Raw genomic sequence first — 19480 nt, forward strand, 5'->3', positions numbered from 1 at the left:
AGCCACAGAAAGAGCTGATCTTGAGAACAGAAATCTGGAAAACTAACATATCGTTATATGGTAGCAAGCTACACACTCTTAATGTGTCAGTGGAACTTGGAGATTTTTCTAAGTTTCCAAGGCCATTATCAACTGGTTAACATCAGTTTCTGGGTCTATGTAGTATAAAACATTGCCAGTCCTAATATTCCATGGGATCCTGTGCCCAGATCTTCCAGGAAAATGCCATCCACATTACAACAAAATGAACTACCTGCTGTCACAGAATGGGATTGATTGTCAAAATATCAGACCAAATGTTCTTACCTGATAGTTAACATTAGAAAATTATCAAATCTTTATTATTTTAATTCTTTAGTAAAATAAAGGAATTATGCCTTAATAGGCCTAAACTGTGGGCGTTCTCATTAAAGAGGTACACTGTAGAGTCCCAAAATAGTCCTCTTTAGAAATATTTTAACATTTTAAGCCCTAATTAAAAGAATAAAGTACATATTTCAAGAACAAACTAGTTCTGAGTCAAAAAATAAACCTCCCTAACAAAATATATAGATCATGTTGTGGATATAACATAACAATTGCTAAAAATACATTTTTTAAGATTCCTGTTAAGCCCAGTGATAAAAGTTACTATAGAAAAAATTAGAAAAGACAAAATGAAGAAAGTAAAAACCAACCCTAGTTACACCATTGAGTTACACTGTTAGTATGCTGTTATATAGGCTTCTAGACTTTTTTTTACTTATTTTGTTACCTATTTAAATTGACAATAAAAATTGCACATATTTATCCTATACAACATGTTTTGAAATATGTATATATTGTGGAATGACCAAATTGAGCTAATTAACTTAGGCATTACTTCACATACTTATCTTTTGTGGTGAGAACACCTAAAATCTCTTGGCAATTTTGATGAATACAATACACTGTTATAAACTATCATCACCATGTTGTACAATAAATCTCTTGAATATGTTCCTGTAGTCTAACCAAAATTTTTAATCCATTGGCCGACATCTCTGCAACCCAGCTTTTTTACTATATACATTTTTTAAAATAAATATTAAATGATAAAAGTAGTTTTATTTGCTTTTATTAAATTTTATTTTTATCATATAGATGTGTGTCATTAAAAAAGTAAAAGTACAGCCGGCATGGTGGCTCATGCCTGTAATCCCAGCACTCTGGGAGGCCGAAGTGAGAGGATTGCTTGAGACTAGCAGTTTAAGAACAGCCAGGTCAACACAGTGAGACCCTGTCTCTATAAAAGAGTAAAAATATTATCTGGGTGGGTGCATGCCTGTAGTCCCGGCTGTTCAAGAAACTGAGGCAGGAGGGTTGTTTGAGCCTAGAAGTTTGAGACTGCAGTGAACTACAATCAAGCCACTGTGCTTCAGCTGGGGAAACACGGCGAGACACAATCTCTAAAAAGAAAAAAAGAGGTATATAAAAGTACCATAAAGTTCATAATAAAATAATGGTCCCTAGCCCCACCTCCAGGTCCTTCTCTCTACTAGAAATTCTTTTTAACTTCTTTAGTAGTTTCTTCTGGCATTTAGTTTTTCTAAATAACATGCTTATACTGCTATTTCTTCATATTAAATTTTAGACATTTAGCAAATGACTTCCTACTATAGCAGATGAGGATTTGACCTCTCTTACAGTTCCCTCCCCACTTTGATCCCTTCCCAAATCCCTTCCTCCTCCCATCCTGCTAATCTGGTTATAATTTCTGGTGAAATACTTAGGGTTGACTTTATTATAACAACAGAAATTTCATTATTCATAGCTGAGCCACAGAGTGTATTATTAGATATCCTCACTTATACTTTTTGCTTTGCCTCATATTTTTCTTCACTTTTTAGGTACCTATTACTAATTCAACCTCACATGTGTAACTAAGTTTATGAAGTACCTTTCAATACAGTCAAACTCATCAATTCTACTTTTTTTTTTTTTCTTAGAGACCTCCCTCCTTAAGCCCCCTGTCCTCCTGCCAAGCTGGATGGTTGCCTGTCTAGGCCTGATGTACAGCTGTCATCCTGTTCCTTCCCTCCAATACCCCCTTGGATCTTGGTCTATGTACTATAACAAAATCCCAGTATTTCATGGGCTCCTGTTGCCTGAATCCTCCAGGAAAAAAGCAATCTACATTACAGAAAAATGAACCACTTGCTGTCACGGAATAGATTTCTTCTTTCCTGTATCATCATCTTTCTTAATTTGTTTCCTAATTTTGATAGACCACGCCTCCTTTCAGCTTTTTATACAAAAGGGTAGAGGGGCAGTAAATTCCATGAGATCCTGCCTGTCTGAAAATTTCTTTAGTCTTCTCTTACACGTGGTTAATATTGTGACTATATTTTATGTTCAAAATAATTTTCTCTCAGAATTTCAAAGGAATCATTTTAGTGTTGCTACTGGACATCATTCTGGTTCCCAGTGCTTTATATGCAACTTATTTTTTCTCTGGAAACATTTGGGATTCATGATAATATGCTTTGATTTGGGTCCCACCTACTTTAATTTATTGCACTGGGTACTTAGCGGGCGCTTTCCATCAGGAAGCTCGTGTTTTTCAGTTCTGGGAATTTTCTTGTATTATTTATTTGATAATTTTCTCTCCTTATCATTCACCTCCTATTGTCTATCTCTTTGCTTCATGGTTTGCTTTTCAGGAGGGTTCCTCTACTTTATATTCCAACTCTTCTACATAATTTATTTCTGCCATTTATGTATTTTTTTAATTCCCAAGAGCTCTTTGTGTTTTTCAAATCTTCTTTTGCATTCTATTCCCATATTATGAATATTATGCAATAGCTATTATGCAATAGTTTCTCTTATTTATCTGAGGATACTGATAAGAGTTTGCTGAAAGTACTGATGGTACTTTCCTTGAGTACTATTTTTTTTTCCGTCTGTCTTTTATGTTAGAGGCCTTTATGAAATGTCTAGCAATCCTTTACTGGCTGCCCTGTTTAAGAGGCACTGCAAGGCATACTTGGAACTCTCTGTGTACATGGGCAGAGTTTGTCAGCAAGTGGGACTCATGGAAGACAATCAGGTGGGCTTGTAGCTCTTTCATTAAAGGACTCACAAGGGTTAGTATCTGCAGATCTGATCTTTTGTGCTGGTAAGTTTCCCCAGAAATGAATTATCTAATTTTTTGCCTGGGGGTAAAAGGCTGTCTTTCAGCATTATACAAAGAAAAGGAAGTGGGATAGGGTTCTCATTGTTCAGTGCATAGACTTTTACTTAGTCTTGCTATTTTTCATACAGTGCTTGAGCCACATCCTCACATGTACAGGTGTTTCTGAATCTAGAACCTCTCCGATTTAGCCTCTCGAGAGGTTATTCTTGTCTTCTGCTAGGGTGTGAGGGGGCAGTCACATGGGTGCTAAGGCTGGAGAAAGATTGTGGGGATCTAATTGCTCCTTACCTAAACTTTCAACCAATCTTCTTCATTGCAGCTTTCAGATGTACTTGATGCCTTTAATTCCTCTTTCTGGGTTTCTGAGACTTGCTTCTGATAGGCAGTTAGGTGTCAGCTTTTTTCATTCTGCTCATTCAGTTAACAACTCTTCATCTGATTCCTATCTTCCTAATGTTGTCAAATCTCTCACCTGCTGCCCTCTTTGCTCCCCCTCTGTCTTTGTGGTTTTATAGCATTTTTATTCTCTTACTGTCCTTTTAGTAATTTCAGGAAGGAAAATAAATGTTTCTTAATCTACCATGTTTAATAGGAAATTCATACTCTTTTCTAGGTTGTTCTTTTCATCAGATGTATAATAAACTCTTTCCATAGCAATAGAAATGCTACAATGTTATTTTAATGGCTGATACTCCATTTTGTGACTATATAATAATGTATCTGATCAATACTGTATTGCAAGACCTTTATGTTGTTCTATTTATTTTTGTTATTAAAAACTCTGGGGTGATGAGGATGCTTGCAGCTAAATCTTTTACATATGTCCCTAATTACATCTTTAAGGTCATCAGAGTCCTAGATATGGAAGTAGCCAATGGAATATACATTTCTAAGGCTTTATGATACTCATCTGAGCAACTTAATACTCAGAGTAAGTAATGTCCTTGTCAGGTTAACATACACATACACAAACAAAGACAAACACCACTAAATTTTACTCAATCTGGTAAGGCTTTGGAGAGAAGTTTGAAATTGGTAGCCAAATGAGGTTCTTTACGTCTACTGATTTCATTAATAATGCCTGTCATTTAGATCCCTTGTTATAATACCTGGGAGAATAATGAATTGGCTATATAAAATAATTAACCTAAGAAATAAAAACAGGCAATTCATTTATTTTAATATGCATGTACATATGTGCTTATAGAAGACACACAAAGACAGACAGACACACACACACACACACATATTTTAATACTAACCTACTTATAACCATAGCTGTTATGACAGGCTCCCAGCCTGAGTGGAGAACTGTTCTTGTGGCTGGATGTTTGGCAGCTATTATAATCCAAATAGGAGTTAGAGCCAAGAAAAATACACCAACTAATGGAGGAATGTAGTAATAGGTCTCTAAAATTAAAAAAAAAAAAAGAGAGAGAGACAACATTTAAATCTCTCTTCTATGCAGCAGATCTAAATTATCAAAGTTTACTAGAAGGTATGACACTATCAAACATATTAACATGCTATACATTTTCTATAAACTTCAAACAAATTTATAACTGTAAATAAGGTAAAAATATTAAACAATGTAACTGAAAAGTAACACATTAATTCAACAAACATTTACTAAAATAGTTACATAACCTACATGGAAATAGCATAATAACAATAACAACAAGAACAGTAACAGTAAAAAAGCTAATATTTATTGGGCTCCTACTATATACCAAGTACTATGCTAAATGCTTTACATTCGTCATCTTATTTCATTGTCCCCACCAATATAAAATAGATACTGTCATTTCTATTTTATGAAGAAACTGAGGCTTAGAAACTTAAGAATACAGTGAGGAAATAGGGAGAGCCGGAAGAAAATATGTATCTGACACCAAAGTTAGTGCTCTTAACTCTAAAGGTAAATAGGATATTATTTTTGTCCATAGGGATCTTATAGTACAGGCATTCCATAAAATATTGGTTGTCTACTGATAATAGATATCCAAGCTCCAAAATGAAACAGAAAAACTAGGTTTGATTCTCAATTCATATTTAATTGTAAATCTCCCTAGGGTTAAAAGTTGCATAACCCTTATTGAAAGTCTTATCATCTCAAGGCATTTTTTGGATAATATCATTTTAGCTGATCAAAGTTTCATTATTATCAGAGATATTCCTGGCTTCTTCTCCATAACTCTAATTAACTTATTATGCAGAGTAGGTACTTTTTAACTTAAAGGCAGAGTTTACCTCGCAGTCCTATAGCCTACAGCCTTAGATTACTTAATCTAAGTCAAATGTTACTTAATATTTTGATCTTACAGAATGCTGCAACCCTTGCCCCAACTCTTATCTTTGACTGAATTTTGTATTTCTTTTGCTTCTTAAGATATTTAAAGATCTTCTCACCTACGACTAAAGATGCTTGAACTACATACAAACCCAAAATTTTTATTTTTTCCATATCATGTAGGAATAAACAATTATTATAGATATTAAAATAAAGCTAAACAAAGTTTACTCCTAAGCTTTTGTATGGATTTGCCATCACATCTTCTCACAGTCCTGTAGCCTACAGCCTTAGATTACTTAATCTACGTCAAATGTTACTTAATTTTTTGATGTTACAGAATGCTACAACCCTTACCCCAACTCTTATCTTTGACTGAATTTTCTTTCTTTTGCTTAAGATATTTAAAGATCTTCTCACCTATGACTAAAGATGCTTGAACTACATACAAACCCCAAATTTTTATTTTTTCCATATCATGTAGGAATAAGCAATTATTATAGATATTAAAATAAAGCTAAACAAATTTTACTCCTAAGCTTTTGTATGGATTTGCCATCACATCTTTAAAATAATTATACTAATAAAATTAATTTTTATATTTTCTTCTATTTAAAGGAATATGACTAATGCTACATTGTGTCATTTTCTCCATGATTTTTTAAAAGATGAAAAAAACCTTTTATCTGTTGAATGGATTCCCAGTTCTCCTTGTAGGCCAATAGATAAGGATAAATAACATCCCAGTTAGGAAGCATTTCAATCTACTAAAACAACTAAGGTTGCCAATAATTTCTTTAATAGAACTAAATAGAAAACAAAATGCATTGAAAACCACTAAACACAAATGAACTATTCTGCTAGGTCAGATCATCTTAGTATTTTATTCCAGGTCAAGAGAGGAGCACCCTGCTAGACTTTAAAGAAGTTATCCTCAACATTAAATCTCTGGAAGGACATCTGAAGCTGAAAAACACACCTACCACACCCACCCCAGAATCACTGCCCTGAATTTTGAAAGAGGAGAAAAAATACCTTAGGCAAGAAACTAAAAATAATGAGCAGGCAGTTCCTTAAAAACTTAAACAGAGTTTAACTTGACCCAGCAATTCTACTCCTTCATGTACACCCAACAGAATGGAAAACATATTTACATAAAAACTTGAATGTTCATAGCAGCACTATGCATAACGGCCAAAAAGTAGAAGCAACCTAAACGTTCATCAAATGGTGAACAGATAAACAAAACTTGGTATATCCATAAATGGACTATTACTTGGCCATTTCATTAATCCACACAATTGGATGTTACTCTGCACTTCATAGGATTCAAAACTGATGCATGTGACAACGTGAAGAACCTTGAAAACATTATGCTAAGTGAAAGATGCCAGACTCAAAAGGTCACATATCAAATGATTACTTTTACATACAAGCCCAGAATAGGCAAATCCGAAGAGAAAGTAGATTGGTGATTGTTAGAGGAGGGGTGAGATGAGGAATAACTGCTAAAGTATTCTGTTTTGTTTACAGACAGGGTCTCACTTTGTCACCAAGGATGGCGTGCAGTGGCATAATCTTGGCTCAGTGCAGCCTCAAATCCCTGGGCTCAAGTGATCCTCCCATCTCAGCCTCCCAAAGTGCTGGGATTACAGGCATGAGCCACCATGTCAGGCCCAGCGTTTCTGTTTGAGGTGATGAAAATGTTCTGGAATTAGATCACGGTGATCCTTGTACAACCTTATAAATATACCAAAAACCACTGAATTGTACACTTTAAAAAAGTGAATTACATGGCATGTGAATTACATCCAATTTTTAAAAATCCTCACAGAGGGGAAAACAGGAAGGAGGACTACATTCTTCAAAAATGTCAGTCATTAAAGACAAAGGATATACACACGTACATAGACAAAGAGAGAGAACAAAAGATAAAGCAAATGGGGTAAAATGTTAACCTTAGGTGAATCTAGATAAAGAGTATGCAGGGTTTTTTTCTGTACTGTTTTGATTTTTGCAACTATTCTATAAATATATAATTATCTTCAAATAAAAGTTTTTTAAATGTTAAAAAGGTGGGAAAACCATGATAAAACCCAAATTTCCAAATGATTTACTGTAAATGTATTCTACTTCAATTACCTGCCAAATCCAACATGCCCATTCCCACCAAATTAGACCATATGGATAATTCTACAGGACCCTCCTAACTTATTCCTGGCTAACTTCTAATCCAATTTTGATAGGTAGGGAAAATTACAAATATATAAAAAGAGATGCTACAAACATTTCTCTTTTTTGGATGTATTGGTGTTTTATAGATGTCATAAAATTAAAGAATTACTTTTAGAAAACCACTAATGACACAATCAACAAGAGGAAATAGTCAATTAAAAGCCAACGATGAACTTCCCCATTAATATTAAAATGTAAAATCATTTTCCTTCTAAATAAAACACATTTAAAAGATCCTGGTTAAAATAATATTTTGTATTAAAATCTGGGTATATCATAATGGGTATTAGGGTAGGCTGAATAAATCTACTAATAATTCACAGGACCTGTGAATGCTACCTTATATGGCAAAAGGGGCTTTGTAGAAATGATTAAGTCAAGAATTTGGCGATGGGAATATTATCCTGGGTTATTTGTGTGACCCCTAAATATAACTGCAGGTATAGGAGGGAGGCAGGAGCAGATTTGGCTGCAGAAGAGGAGAAGGCAATGTGACCACAGAAACAGAGATTGGAGTCATACAGCTACCAGCCGAGAACACCGGCAGGCAGCTACCAGAAGATGGAAGCGGCAAGGAACAGATTCTCCCCAAGACCAGAAGGATCCAACCCTGATGACACCTTGATTTTATTCCTATGTAACTCATTTTGAATTTATACTTAATTGTAATTGTTCTGGCTTCCAGAACTGTAAAAATAAAACAAACAAAAAAACCCAAAAAACATTTCTATTGTCTTAAGCCACAAGGTTTGTGCTAATTTGTTACAACAGCAATAGATAACTAATACATGCATATTTAAAACTTTTTGGAATTTTAAGCCTAATAAATGTCCATATACATTAATACTGACTCTGTGATTTAGGCAAACTACAGAAAAGTAAAGATTAACACAGCTAAAGTGGTTCAAATTGCTCTGATGCCACCTAACTGGCAAACATAACTAGCATCTTTTGTGATTCAGTTTTCACATTTTATAGTGTTGACGGCATTTCCCAACTGCTATTATATCATTTCATTCATTTCATTAATAGTGTTCATCATTCTCACCCCAAATTATTCTGAAATACGTAGCTGTTATGATTGACAATTTTTATGTATTAGCTGTTTCTATGTAAACAACAAAGCAATGGGCACTGTAAGTTGTGATTTTTTTCTAAATGCCCCTTAATAATCAATCTAAATTTTCTCAGGGAACTGATATTCTAGAAATCACTCTAACCTAAGATGGTACTGTGCTAAAAATCCCTCAAGCATAGAGACATTCAAGATAAATTTAGATTCTACTCACACCACCACATTAAGGCAGAGATATTCTAGAATGGTCTGTAAATAACCAGGTGGCATCCTTGTTAGTCTCCATAGGAATGCAGTAACCTGAGGCTAATTGCTACTGCTCTTACAGCTTCAGCTAAGCCATCTGTTTAAAGTTAATCTTGAAAAATGAAAAATCAATCAACATTTTGCCTCTCAGATCTTGCCTACAAAGAGAATATCTAATAATTTTTTTCAAATCAATAAATATCATGTACACACAAGAATTAGATAGCCATGCAGTTATAAATATGTGAAAAGGAATTTTTAAAATCTTCTTGGAACTTATGCAAACAGAAAGAGCAACAATCATGTGAACATATATGTATTCCAGTTACTGACCCAATGTTGAATCTTGTTAATAGCTTTTAAAGATTACTATATGGTTAAAGATTACTATACGGTTAAAGATTACTATACGAATGTATAAATGCCTTTATATTGTCCCTGCAAGCCACATAAAAGTATATCAGAATCCAGAGCTTAGATTACTCTCTGAACTTTCTTTTTCCATTTGAAATAGATCTTTTCTAGCCATGTGTTGCCATTTTTATTTTTCTATAGTGGTACTAATTTCCAGATACTTTCTGCTAAGGCAAGATATCCTTCCAATATTTCCCCAATACTATATCCTCATCAAAACGATTTTTTGTTACAATCTATTATGTTATTGGACAGTTACTGTGCCAAAATCATTCTGAATAACTTCTAATCACATTAATTGGAGTACTTTCAAAAGGAATAAAGCATTTGGTGAAGTACTGTTTATTAAACATCTGTTTTGTATATGGCACTATAGGGTGCTACAAAGAAATAAAATAAGAACACAGTTTTGTCCTTAAGAAGCTTATATCCTCATAAGAGAAGGTATAACACTTATAGAAAAAGCTATAATGACCAGCCACACATTAAACATAGCATAACAGAAGTGTCAATTAAGTGCTATAGGAAATCAGAGGAGAAAAAAGATCACTTAAGACTAGGAAAATCTATAAATGTAGCCTTTAAAAATGAGAAGGATTTGGATTGGCCTTGATGGGAAGAAGAGGATGAACTGGGGGAGGGGAATGAGGAATGAATTGAGGGAGGGGAATAAGAAGGAAAAAAAAAAACTGATGGTATATGAGATCAGTAAACAGCTGAGTTTGGCTGGAGTAAAAGGTATGGAACAGGAGAAGCAGGCAGAAGCTTCCGCGAGGCCTAAATACCAGGCTAAAAACTTTAACTTTGTCCATTAAGCAATAAAGAGTTACTCAGGATGACTACAAAAAATAAAGTCAATTGGACTAAACAAAGCTTTAGGCTTGTTTTATTCTTTTTTGGAGGAGTGGAAAGGAAGAGGGGAAAAATTGCACATTTACTTCAAATAGCAGAAATGAGCAAATTTCAGCAGAAGCAAAAGAAAGGTAGCACACATTAGCTGGGTGTGATGGCTCACACCTGTAATCCCAGCACTTTGGGAGGCCGACACAGGTGGATCACTTGAGGTCAGGAGTTCAAGACCAGCCTGGCCAACATGGCAAAACCCCCTCTCTACTAAAATACAAAAATTAGCTGGGTGTGGTGGTGGGTGCCTGTAATCCCAAATACTTGGGAGGCTGAGGCAGGAGAATTGCTTGAGCCTGGGAGGCGGAGGTTGCAGTGAGCCGAGATTGTACCACTGCACTCCAGCCTGGGCAACAGTTGAGCGAGACTCTTGTCTCCAAAAGAAAAAAAAGAAAAGTAGCACACATTGAATTTCATGGATGCAGAGAGCCTTAGTACATGTATGAAAGCTCACAGGACATGAGGGGGTATTCAGTCATTTCAGAATACCCAGAATTCTAAGTAGTTGAATAAACTTTTTTCTTTTTTTGATACATACTTAAGGTGTACAACTTGATGTTTTCATAGACATATTACAGTTATATGGTTAGATATATAGTTAAGTGGTTACTATAGTCAAGTGATTTAACATCCATCATCTCAGATATTTAACCCCTTTCCACTTTTTTGTGGTAATTACATCTAAAGTCTACTGTCTTGGCAAACTTCTAGTTATAATATAATATTACTATAGTCCTCATGTTGTACATTCATTGGATCTCTAGATTTATTCATCCTACATAACTGCAACTTTGTACTCTTTGATCTACATCTCCACATTTCCTGCCTCACCTCCAACCCTAACCCCCATCCCCCATAACTACCATTCTGCTCTTCATTCCTGTGTATCTGACATATTTTTAAAGATTCTCTATGTAAGTGAGATCATGCAGTATTTTTACTTCGGTATCTGGCTTATTTCATTTGACATAATGTCTTCCAGGTTCATTCATGTTGTTGCAAACGGCAGATTCTCCTTTTTTAAGACTGAACAATATTCCATTGTATATATACTACAATTTTGTTATTTACTCATCCATCAGGAACATTTAGGTTGTTTCCATATCTGGGCAACTGTAAATAATGCTGCAATGAACATGGGAGTGCAAATATCTCTGTGAAGGGCTGATTTCATTTCCTTTGGATATATACCCAAAAGGGAGATTGCTGAGTCATGTAGTAGTTCTATTTTTAATTTTTTGAGGAACCTCCATACTGTTTTCCATAAAACTGCACCAATTTACATTTCTACCAAGAGTGTACAAGGATTCCCCTTTCTCCACATCCTTGCCAACACTTGTTATCTTTCATCTTATTGGTAATAGCCATTCTAACAGATGTGAAAATGATATCTCATTTCAGTTTTGGTTTGCTTTTCTCTGATGATTAGTGACATTGAGTACCTTTTCATATACTTGTTTGTCATTTTTATGTGCTCTTGGGGGAATGTCTACTCAGGTCCTTTGCCCAGTTTTTAATTGGGTTATGTGTTTTTTATTGAGTTACGTGAGTTCCTTATATATTTTGGATATTGACTCCTTATCAAATACATGGTTCACAAATATCTTCTCCCAATCCATAGGATGCCTTTGTCTTTTCACTTTGTGGATTGTTTCTTTTGCTGTGTAGAAACTTTTAAATTTGGTGTAGTCTCACTTATTTTTGCTTTTGTTGCCTGAGTTTTTTTGTTTGTTTGGTTTTTTTTTTTTTTTTTTGAGACAGAGTCTTGCTCTGTTGCCCAGGCTAGACTGCAGTGGTGCAATCTTGGCTCACTGCAAGCTCCGCCTCCCAGGTTCACACCATTCTCCTGCCTCAGCATCCCGAGTAGCTGGGACTACAGGCGCCTGCCACCCCACCCGGCTAATTTTTTTTGTATTTTTAGTAAAGATGGGTTTTCACCGTGTTAGCCAGGATGGTCTCGATCTCCTGACCTTGTGACCCACCTGCCTCGGCCTCCCAAAGTGCTGGGATTACAGGCGTGAGCCACCACGCCCAGCCAAATGTTGCCTGAGTTTCTGATGTGATATCCAAAAAATCATTGCCAAAGCCAATGTCAAGAAGCTTTTCTCCTATGTTTTCTACTAGGAGTTACACGGCTTCAGGCCTTATGTTTAGGTCTTTAACCTATTTTTAGTTGTGTAAGATAACTATTTTTGTGTACGTGTAAGATGAAGGTCCAGTTTCATTATTCTGCATGTGGATATCCATTTTTCCCAGCACCATTTATTGAAGAGACTATTCTTTCTCAATTGTGTCTTCTTGGTGCCCTTGTAAAAAATTATTTGACTATATATACTTGGGTTTACTTCTGGGCTCTCTTATCCTGTTCCACTGTCTGTTCCCATGCCAGTACTATACTGCTTTGATAACTATAGCTTTGTGACATAATTTGAAATCAGGAAGTGTGATGCCTCCAACTTTGTTTTTCCTAAGATTGCTTTGGCTATTCAGGGTCTTTTGTGGTTTCATATGAATTTTAGAATTATTTTTTCTATTTCTGTGAAGAATGCCATTGAAATTTTGATAGGAATTGCATTGAATCTGTATATTGCTTTGGGTAGTATGGATGATACTAATTCTTCCAATCCATAAACATGGAATACCTTTCCATTTATTTGTGTCTTCTTCAATTTATTTCATTAAAGTTTAATCATTTTTATCATAGAGATATTTCACCTCCTTTGTTAAATTTATTTCTAGATATTTTATTTAACACACTGTGCTGTATTACACTTACTGATCTGTGTATGTTAAATCATACTTGCATCCCTGGGATGAATCCCACTTGGTCATGATGTATAATATTCTTTATGTATTGTTGAATTCAGTTTGCTAGTATTTTATTGAAGATTTTTGCAGCTGCGTTCATCAGAAATATTAGCCTATAGTTTTCATTTCTTTTGTTGTTGTTATTTAGGTCGTTTTTGTCTTTGCTTTTGTTTTAGAGATGGGGTCTCACTATGTTGCCCAGGCAGGACTCCAACTCCCAGGCTCAAGTGATCCTCCTACCTCAGCCTCCAGAGTGGCTGGAACTACTGGTATGTGCCACCACACCTCACTAGTTTTGTTTTCTTGTGGTGTCTTTGTCTGGAAAATTGGTATCAGGTGATGCTGACCTTATAAAATGAGTCTGGGTTGGGTGCAGTGGCTCACATCTGTAATCCCAGTAACTCAGGAGGCTGAGGCAGAAGGACTGTTTGAGACTATGAGTTTGACACCAGACTAGACAACATAGTGAGACCCTGTCTCCAAGAAAATATTTAAAAATTAGCCAGGCATGGTTGTATGCACTTGTAGTTCCTGATACTTGGGAGGCTGAGGTGGGAGGACTGCTTAAGCCAAGGAGTTCAAGGCTGCAGTGAGCTATAATCATGCCACTGCACTCCAGCTTGGGTAACAGAGCAAGACCCCCATCTCTGAAAATAAAAGTAAAAATAAAAATAAATGAGTTTGGAAGTATTTCCTCTAGTTCTATGTTTTTGGAAGATAAGGATTGGTACTAATTATTTGAATGTTTGGTAGAATTCAGCCATGAAGCCATCTGGTCCTGGGGTTTTCTTTGTTGGGAGGCTTTTAATTACTACTTTAATAACTCTATTTGTTATTAGTCTGTTCAGGCTTTCTATTTCTTCCTCATTCAATTTTGGCAGGTATATGTTTCTAAGAATTTATCCATTTCCTCTAGGTTATCTAATTTGTTGCCTTAAAATTGTTCAATCGTCTCTAGTGATCTTTTTTATTTCTGAGGTCTCCACTTTTATTTCTGATTTTTTAATTTCAGTCTTCTCTTTTTTTTTCTTAGTCTAGCTAAGGCTTTGTCACTCTTATTTGTTAGAAGAGCCAACTAAGTTTTGTTAATGTGTTTTTCTATTCTCTATTTGATTTATTTCTGCTCTGGTCTTTATTAACTCCTTCTTTCTGCTAACTTTGGGTTTACTTTATTCTTTTTTTTCTAGTTCCTTGAGGTGTAACATTAGGTTGTTTATTGGAGATCTTTCTTCTTTCTAAATGCAGGTGTTTATTGCTACAAAATTCCCTCTTAGAACTGCTTTTGCTGTGTCCCTTAGGTTTTGGTATGTTGTGTTTCCATTTTCTTTTGTCTCAGTATATTTTTTTTAATTTACTTCAGGATTTCTTCTTTGACTTCTTGGTTGTTCAGGAGCATGATATTTAATTTCCACATGTTTTTGAATTTTCCAGTTTTTTTCCTATTATTGATTCTTAGTTTCATACCACTGTGATCATAAAAGATACCTGATATGATTTCAGTCTTCTTAAATTTCAATCTTCTCAAAGCCTTCTTTGTTAAGACTTGTTTTGTGGCCTAACATATAATCTATCCTGGATAATGTTCCATGTGCACTTGAAAAGAATGTGTATTCTGCTGCTGTTGGATGGAATGTTTTGTATATATCTGCTAGGTTCATTTGGTCTAAAGTGTAGTTCAAGTCCAATGCTTCCTAATCGATTTTCTGTCTGGATGATCTCTCCAGTGTTGAAAGTGGGGTACTGAAGTCCCCGACTACTATTGTCTTACTGTCTATTTCCCCCTTCATATCTGTTAACAATTGATCATATATATATTTAGGTGCTCTGATATTATGTGCATATATATTTACAATTGTTATATCTTCTTGATGAATTGAGCCCACAAGACTTTTCTTAATGTCCAGTTCTTTGAGCACTATATAATACATGGCCTCTATAACTAAAGCCTACTGCAATCATAAAATCCTCTTTTTATCTCTAAAGACTGCTAAGTGTTTTCAATATAGTTCAGGAAATAAACTTGGTTTCCAAAAGTGAAGCTTCTCAGCAGGATGAATGGAGTCTTGGAATTTAAATGTGCCTATTCCTAATCTTTGTATTCAGAATAAAAATATTAGGCATCCAACTGCTGATCTTAGGAGGCCCCCTAGTGCTCACAGAGCAGACACTTTAGCAATCTGAACACAGACACATTAGAAATACCTTTAAGAAATTAACTATGGGATTGATCTGTAACACAAAAAATATCTTTTTAGGGGAATCAATGATACAGAAAAAATGTAAAAGACTATTTTGGTTAATTCATCTTGAATTACTTTGAGTCAACTTTCAGAAGACAAGGATTAGAAAATCCTAAGCAATATTTAATAATATTATTTTTCAAAATCATGATCTGTGATAGTAACATTCCATTTTACTTTTTTATTTCTTGATCCAGTTAAATTATGTATGCATCACTATATAACATTCAAAATACTGAAAGCTTCAGATGGCAACACATTATGATTAAGTCTTTTATAAGGAGAGTTTATCCCTTGTATAATTTAAAAAAATAAAATTTTAGGTGGGGCATGGTGGCTCACGCCTGTAATCCTAGCACTTTGGGAGGCCGAGGCGGGCAGGTTGCCTGAGCTCAGTAGTTTGAGACCAGTCTGGGCAACACAGTGAAACCCCGTCTCTACTAAAAATACAAAAAATTCACCGGGCATGGTGGCGTGCGCTTGTAGTAGCTGTAGTTCCAGCTACTCAGGAGGCTGAGGCACGACCATCACTTGAACCCCAGAGGCGGAGGTCTCAGTGAGCCAAGATCGTACCACTGCACTCCAGCCTGGGTGACAGAGCAAGATTCTGTCTCAAAAAATTAATTAATTAATTAAATAAAATCGTAAACGTCAGTGTGCATTATTTTCCTCAATAGTTGTTTATCTTCTGGAATCTCATAGTACTTAACTCTGTAACATTATAACAATTGCCATGTTTATCATGATAACATTCTTCAATGGCATTCTCTTTCTTACTTTCTTACCACTGTCTTTAACTGAGGAGATATCTGGTATTTGCAAGCAGCTGAAAAATGTGTTATAAATGACTTAATGGTAATTTAAATACCCAAATCTGCAAATAATATACCTGTATTTTATATATATATATATATTTTAAGTTCTAGGGTACATGTGCACAACGTGCAGGTTTGTTACATATGTATACATGTGCCATATTGCTGTGCCGCACCCATTAACTCATCAGTAACATTAGGTATTTCTCCCAATGCTATCCCTCCGCCGTCCCCCCGACCCCACCACAGGCCCCAGTGCGTGATGTTCTCCACCCTGTCTCCAAGTGTTCTCATTGTTCAATTCCCACCTATGAGTGAGAACATGCGGTGTTTGGTTTTCTGTCCATGCAACAGTTTGCTCAGAATGATGGTTTCCAGCTTCATTCATGTCCCTACAAAGGATGTGAGCTCATCCTTTTTTATGGCTGCATAGTATTCCATGGTGTATATGTGCCACATTTTCTTAATCCAGTCTATCATTGTTGGACATTTGGCTTGGTTCCAAGTCTTTGCTATTGTGAATGGTGCTGCAATAAACATATGTGTGCATGTGTCTTTATAGTAGCATGATTTATAATCCTTTGGGTATATACCCAGTAATGGGATTGCTGGGTCAAATGGTATTTCTAGTTCTAGATCTTTGAGGAATCGCCACACTGTCTTCCACAATGGTTGAACTAGTTTACACTCCCACCAACAATGTAAAAGTGTTCCTATTTCTCCACATCCTCTCCAGCACCTGTTGTTTCCTGACTTTTTAATGACTGCCATTCTAACTGGTGTGAGATGGTACCTCATTATGGTTTTGATTTGCATTTCTCTGATGGCCAGCGATGATGAGCATTTTTCATGTGTCTGTTGGCTGCATAAATGTCTTCTTTTGAGAAATGTCTGTTCATATCCTTCACCCACTTTTTGATGGGGTTGTTTGATTTTTTCTTGTAAATTTAAGTTCTCTGTAGATTCTGGATATTAGCCCTTTGTAAGATGGGTAGATTGCAAAAATTTTCTCCCATTCTGTAGGTTACCTAATCACTCTGATGGTAGTTTCTTTTGCTGTGCAGAAGCTCTTTAGTTTAATTAGATCCCATTTGTCTATTTTGGCTTTTGTTGCCATTGCTTTTGGTGTTTTAGTCATAAAGTCCTTGTCCATGCCTATGTCCTGAATGGTATTGCCTAGGTTTTCTTCTAGGGTTTTTATGGTTTTAGTCTGTAATCCATCTTGAATTAATTTTTGTATAAGGTGTAAGGAAGGGATCCAGTTTCAGCTTTCTACATATGGCTAGCCAGTTTCCCCAGCACCATTTATTGAATAGGGAATCCTTTTCCCATTTCTTGTTCTTGTCAGGTTTGTCAAAGATCAGATGCTTGTTGATGTGTGGTATTATTTCCGAGGGCGCTATTCTGTTCCATTGGTTTATATCTCTGTTTTGGTACGAGTACTATGCTGTTTTGGTTACTGTAGCCTTGTAGTATAGTTTGAAGTCAGGTAGCGTGATGCCTCCAACTTTGTTCTTTTGGCTTAGGACTGTCTTGGCAATGTGGGCTCTTTTTCGGTTCCATACAAACTTTAAAGTAGTTTTTTCCAATTCTGTGAAGAAAGTCATTGGTAGCTTGATGGGGATGGCATCCCCATCAATTTTCATGATATTGATTCTTCCTATCCATGAGCATGGAATGTTCTTCCATTTCTTTGTGTCCTCTTTTATTTCGTTGAGCAGTAGTTTGTAGTTCTCCTTGAAGAGGTCCTTCACATTCCTTGTAAGTTGGATTCCTAGGTAGTTTCTTCTCTTTGAAGCAATTGAGATTGATTCCTAGGTATTTTATTCTTTTTAATGCAAAGAGATTGAATGGGAGTTCACTCATGATTTGGCTCTCTGTTTGTTATTGGTGTATAGGGATGCTTGTGATTTTTGCACATTGATTTTGTATCCTGAGACTTTGCTGAAGTTGCTTATCAGCTTAAGGAGATTGGGGCTGAGACAATGGGGTTTTCTAAATGTACAATCGTGTCATCTGCAAACAGGCACAATTTGACTTCCTCTTTTCCTAATTGAATACCCTTTATTTCTTTCTCCTGCCTGATTGCCCTGGCCAGAACTTCCAACACTATGTTGAATAGGAGTGGTGAGAGAGGGCATCCCTGCCTTGTGACAGTTTTCAAAGGGAATGCTTCCAGTTTTTGCCGATTCAGTATGATATTGGCTGTGGGTTTGTCATAAATAGCTCTTACTGTTTTGAGATATGTCCCATCAATACCTAGTTTATTGAGAGTTTTTAGCATGAAGAGCTGTTGAATTTTGTCGAAGGCCTTTCCTGCATCTATTGAGATAATCATGTGGTTTTTGTCTTTGGTTCTGTTAATATGATGGATTAAGTTTATTGATTTGCATATGTTGAACCAGCCTTGCATCCCAGGGATGAAGTCAACTTGATTATGGTGGATAAGCTTTTTGATGTGCTGCTGGATTCGGTTTGCCAGTATTTTATTGAGGATTTTTGCATCGATGTTTATCAGGGATATTGGTCTAAAATTCTCTTTTTTTTGTGGTGTGTCTGCCAGGCTTTGGTATGAGGATGATGCTGGCCTCATAAAATGAGTTAGGGAGGATTCTCTCTTTTTCTATTGATTGGAATAGTTTCAGAAAGAATGGTACCAGCTCCTCTTTGTACCTCTGGTAGAATTCAGCTGTGAATCCGTCTGGTCCTGGAGTTTTTTTGGTTGGTAGGCTATTAATTATTCTATCAATTTCAGAGCCTATTATTGGTCTATTCAGGGATTCAACTTCTTCCTGGTTTAGTCTTGGGAGGGTGTATGTGTCCAGGAATTTATCCATTTCTTCTAGATTTTCTAGTTTATTTGAGTAGAGGTGTTTATAGTATTCTCTGATGATAGTTTGTATTTCTGTGGGATTGGTGGTGATATCCCCTTTATCATTTTTTATTGCGTCTATTTGATTCTTCTCTCTTTTCTTCTTTATTAGTCTTGCTAGCAGTGTATCTATTTTGTTGATCTTTTCAAAAAACCAGCTCCTGGATTCATTGATTTTTTGAAGGGTTTTTTGTGTCTCTATCTCCTTCAGTTCCGCTCTGATTTTAGTTATTTCTTGCCTTCTGCTAGCTTTTGAATGTGTTTGCTCTTGCTTCTCTAGTTCTTTTAACTGTGATGTTAAGGTGTCAATTTTAAATCTTTCCTGCTTTTTCCTGTGGGCATTCAGTACTATAAATTTCCCTCTACACACTGCTTTAAATGTGTCCCAGAGATTCTGGTATGTTATGTCTTTGGTCTCATTGGTTTCA

At 35.8% G+C, this 19480-nt stretch overlaps 1 protein-coding gene and 1 long non-coding RNA gene across 9 annotated transcripts in view; one reads left to right on the forward strand and one right to left on the reverse strand.

The window, feature by feature from the left end:
• SLC41A2 (solute carrier family 41 member 2) overlaps nucleotides 1–19480 on the reverse strand; it is a 154838-nt gene that overhangs the window by 57693 nt on the left and 77665 nt on the right. For all 8 annotated transcript variants that reach the window (XM_054528177.2, XM_024257548.3, XM_009248176.4 and 5 more), the window contains one exon: nucleotides 4417–4564. In XM_054528177.2, coding sequence (XP_054384152.1) covers nucleotides 4417–4564 — 148 coding nt within the window. The remainder of the gene's footprint in view (nucleotides 1–4416; nucleotides 4565–19480) is intronic.
• Nucleotides 3036–8403, forward strand: LOC129049335 (uncharacterized). Its single transcript, XR_008512373.1, has 3 exons — nucleotides 3036–3136; nucleotides 6978–7138; nucleotides 8120–8403. It is a non-coding gene; the product is annotated as an uncharacterized LOC129049335 (long non-coding RNA).

Source organism: Pongo abelii, chromosome 10 (assembly GCF_028885655.2).
Source record: "Pongo abelii isolate AG06213 chromosome 10, NHGRI_mPonAbe1-v2.0_pri, whole genome shotgun sequence".
Classification (NCBI taxonomy): domain Eukaryota; kingdom Metazoa; phylum Chordata; class Mammalia; order Primates; family Hominidae; genus Pongo; species Pongo abelii.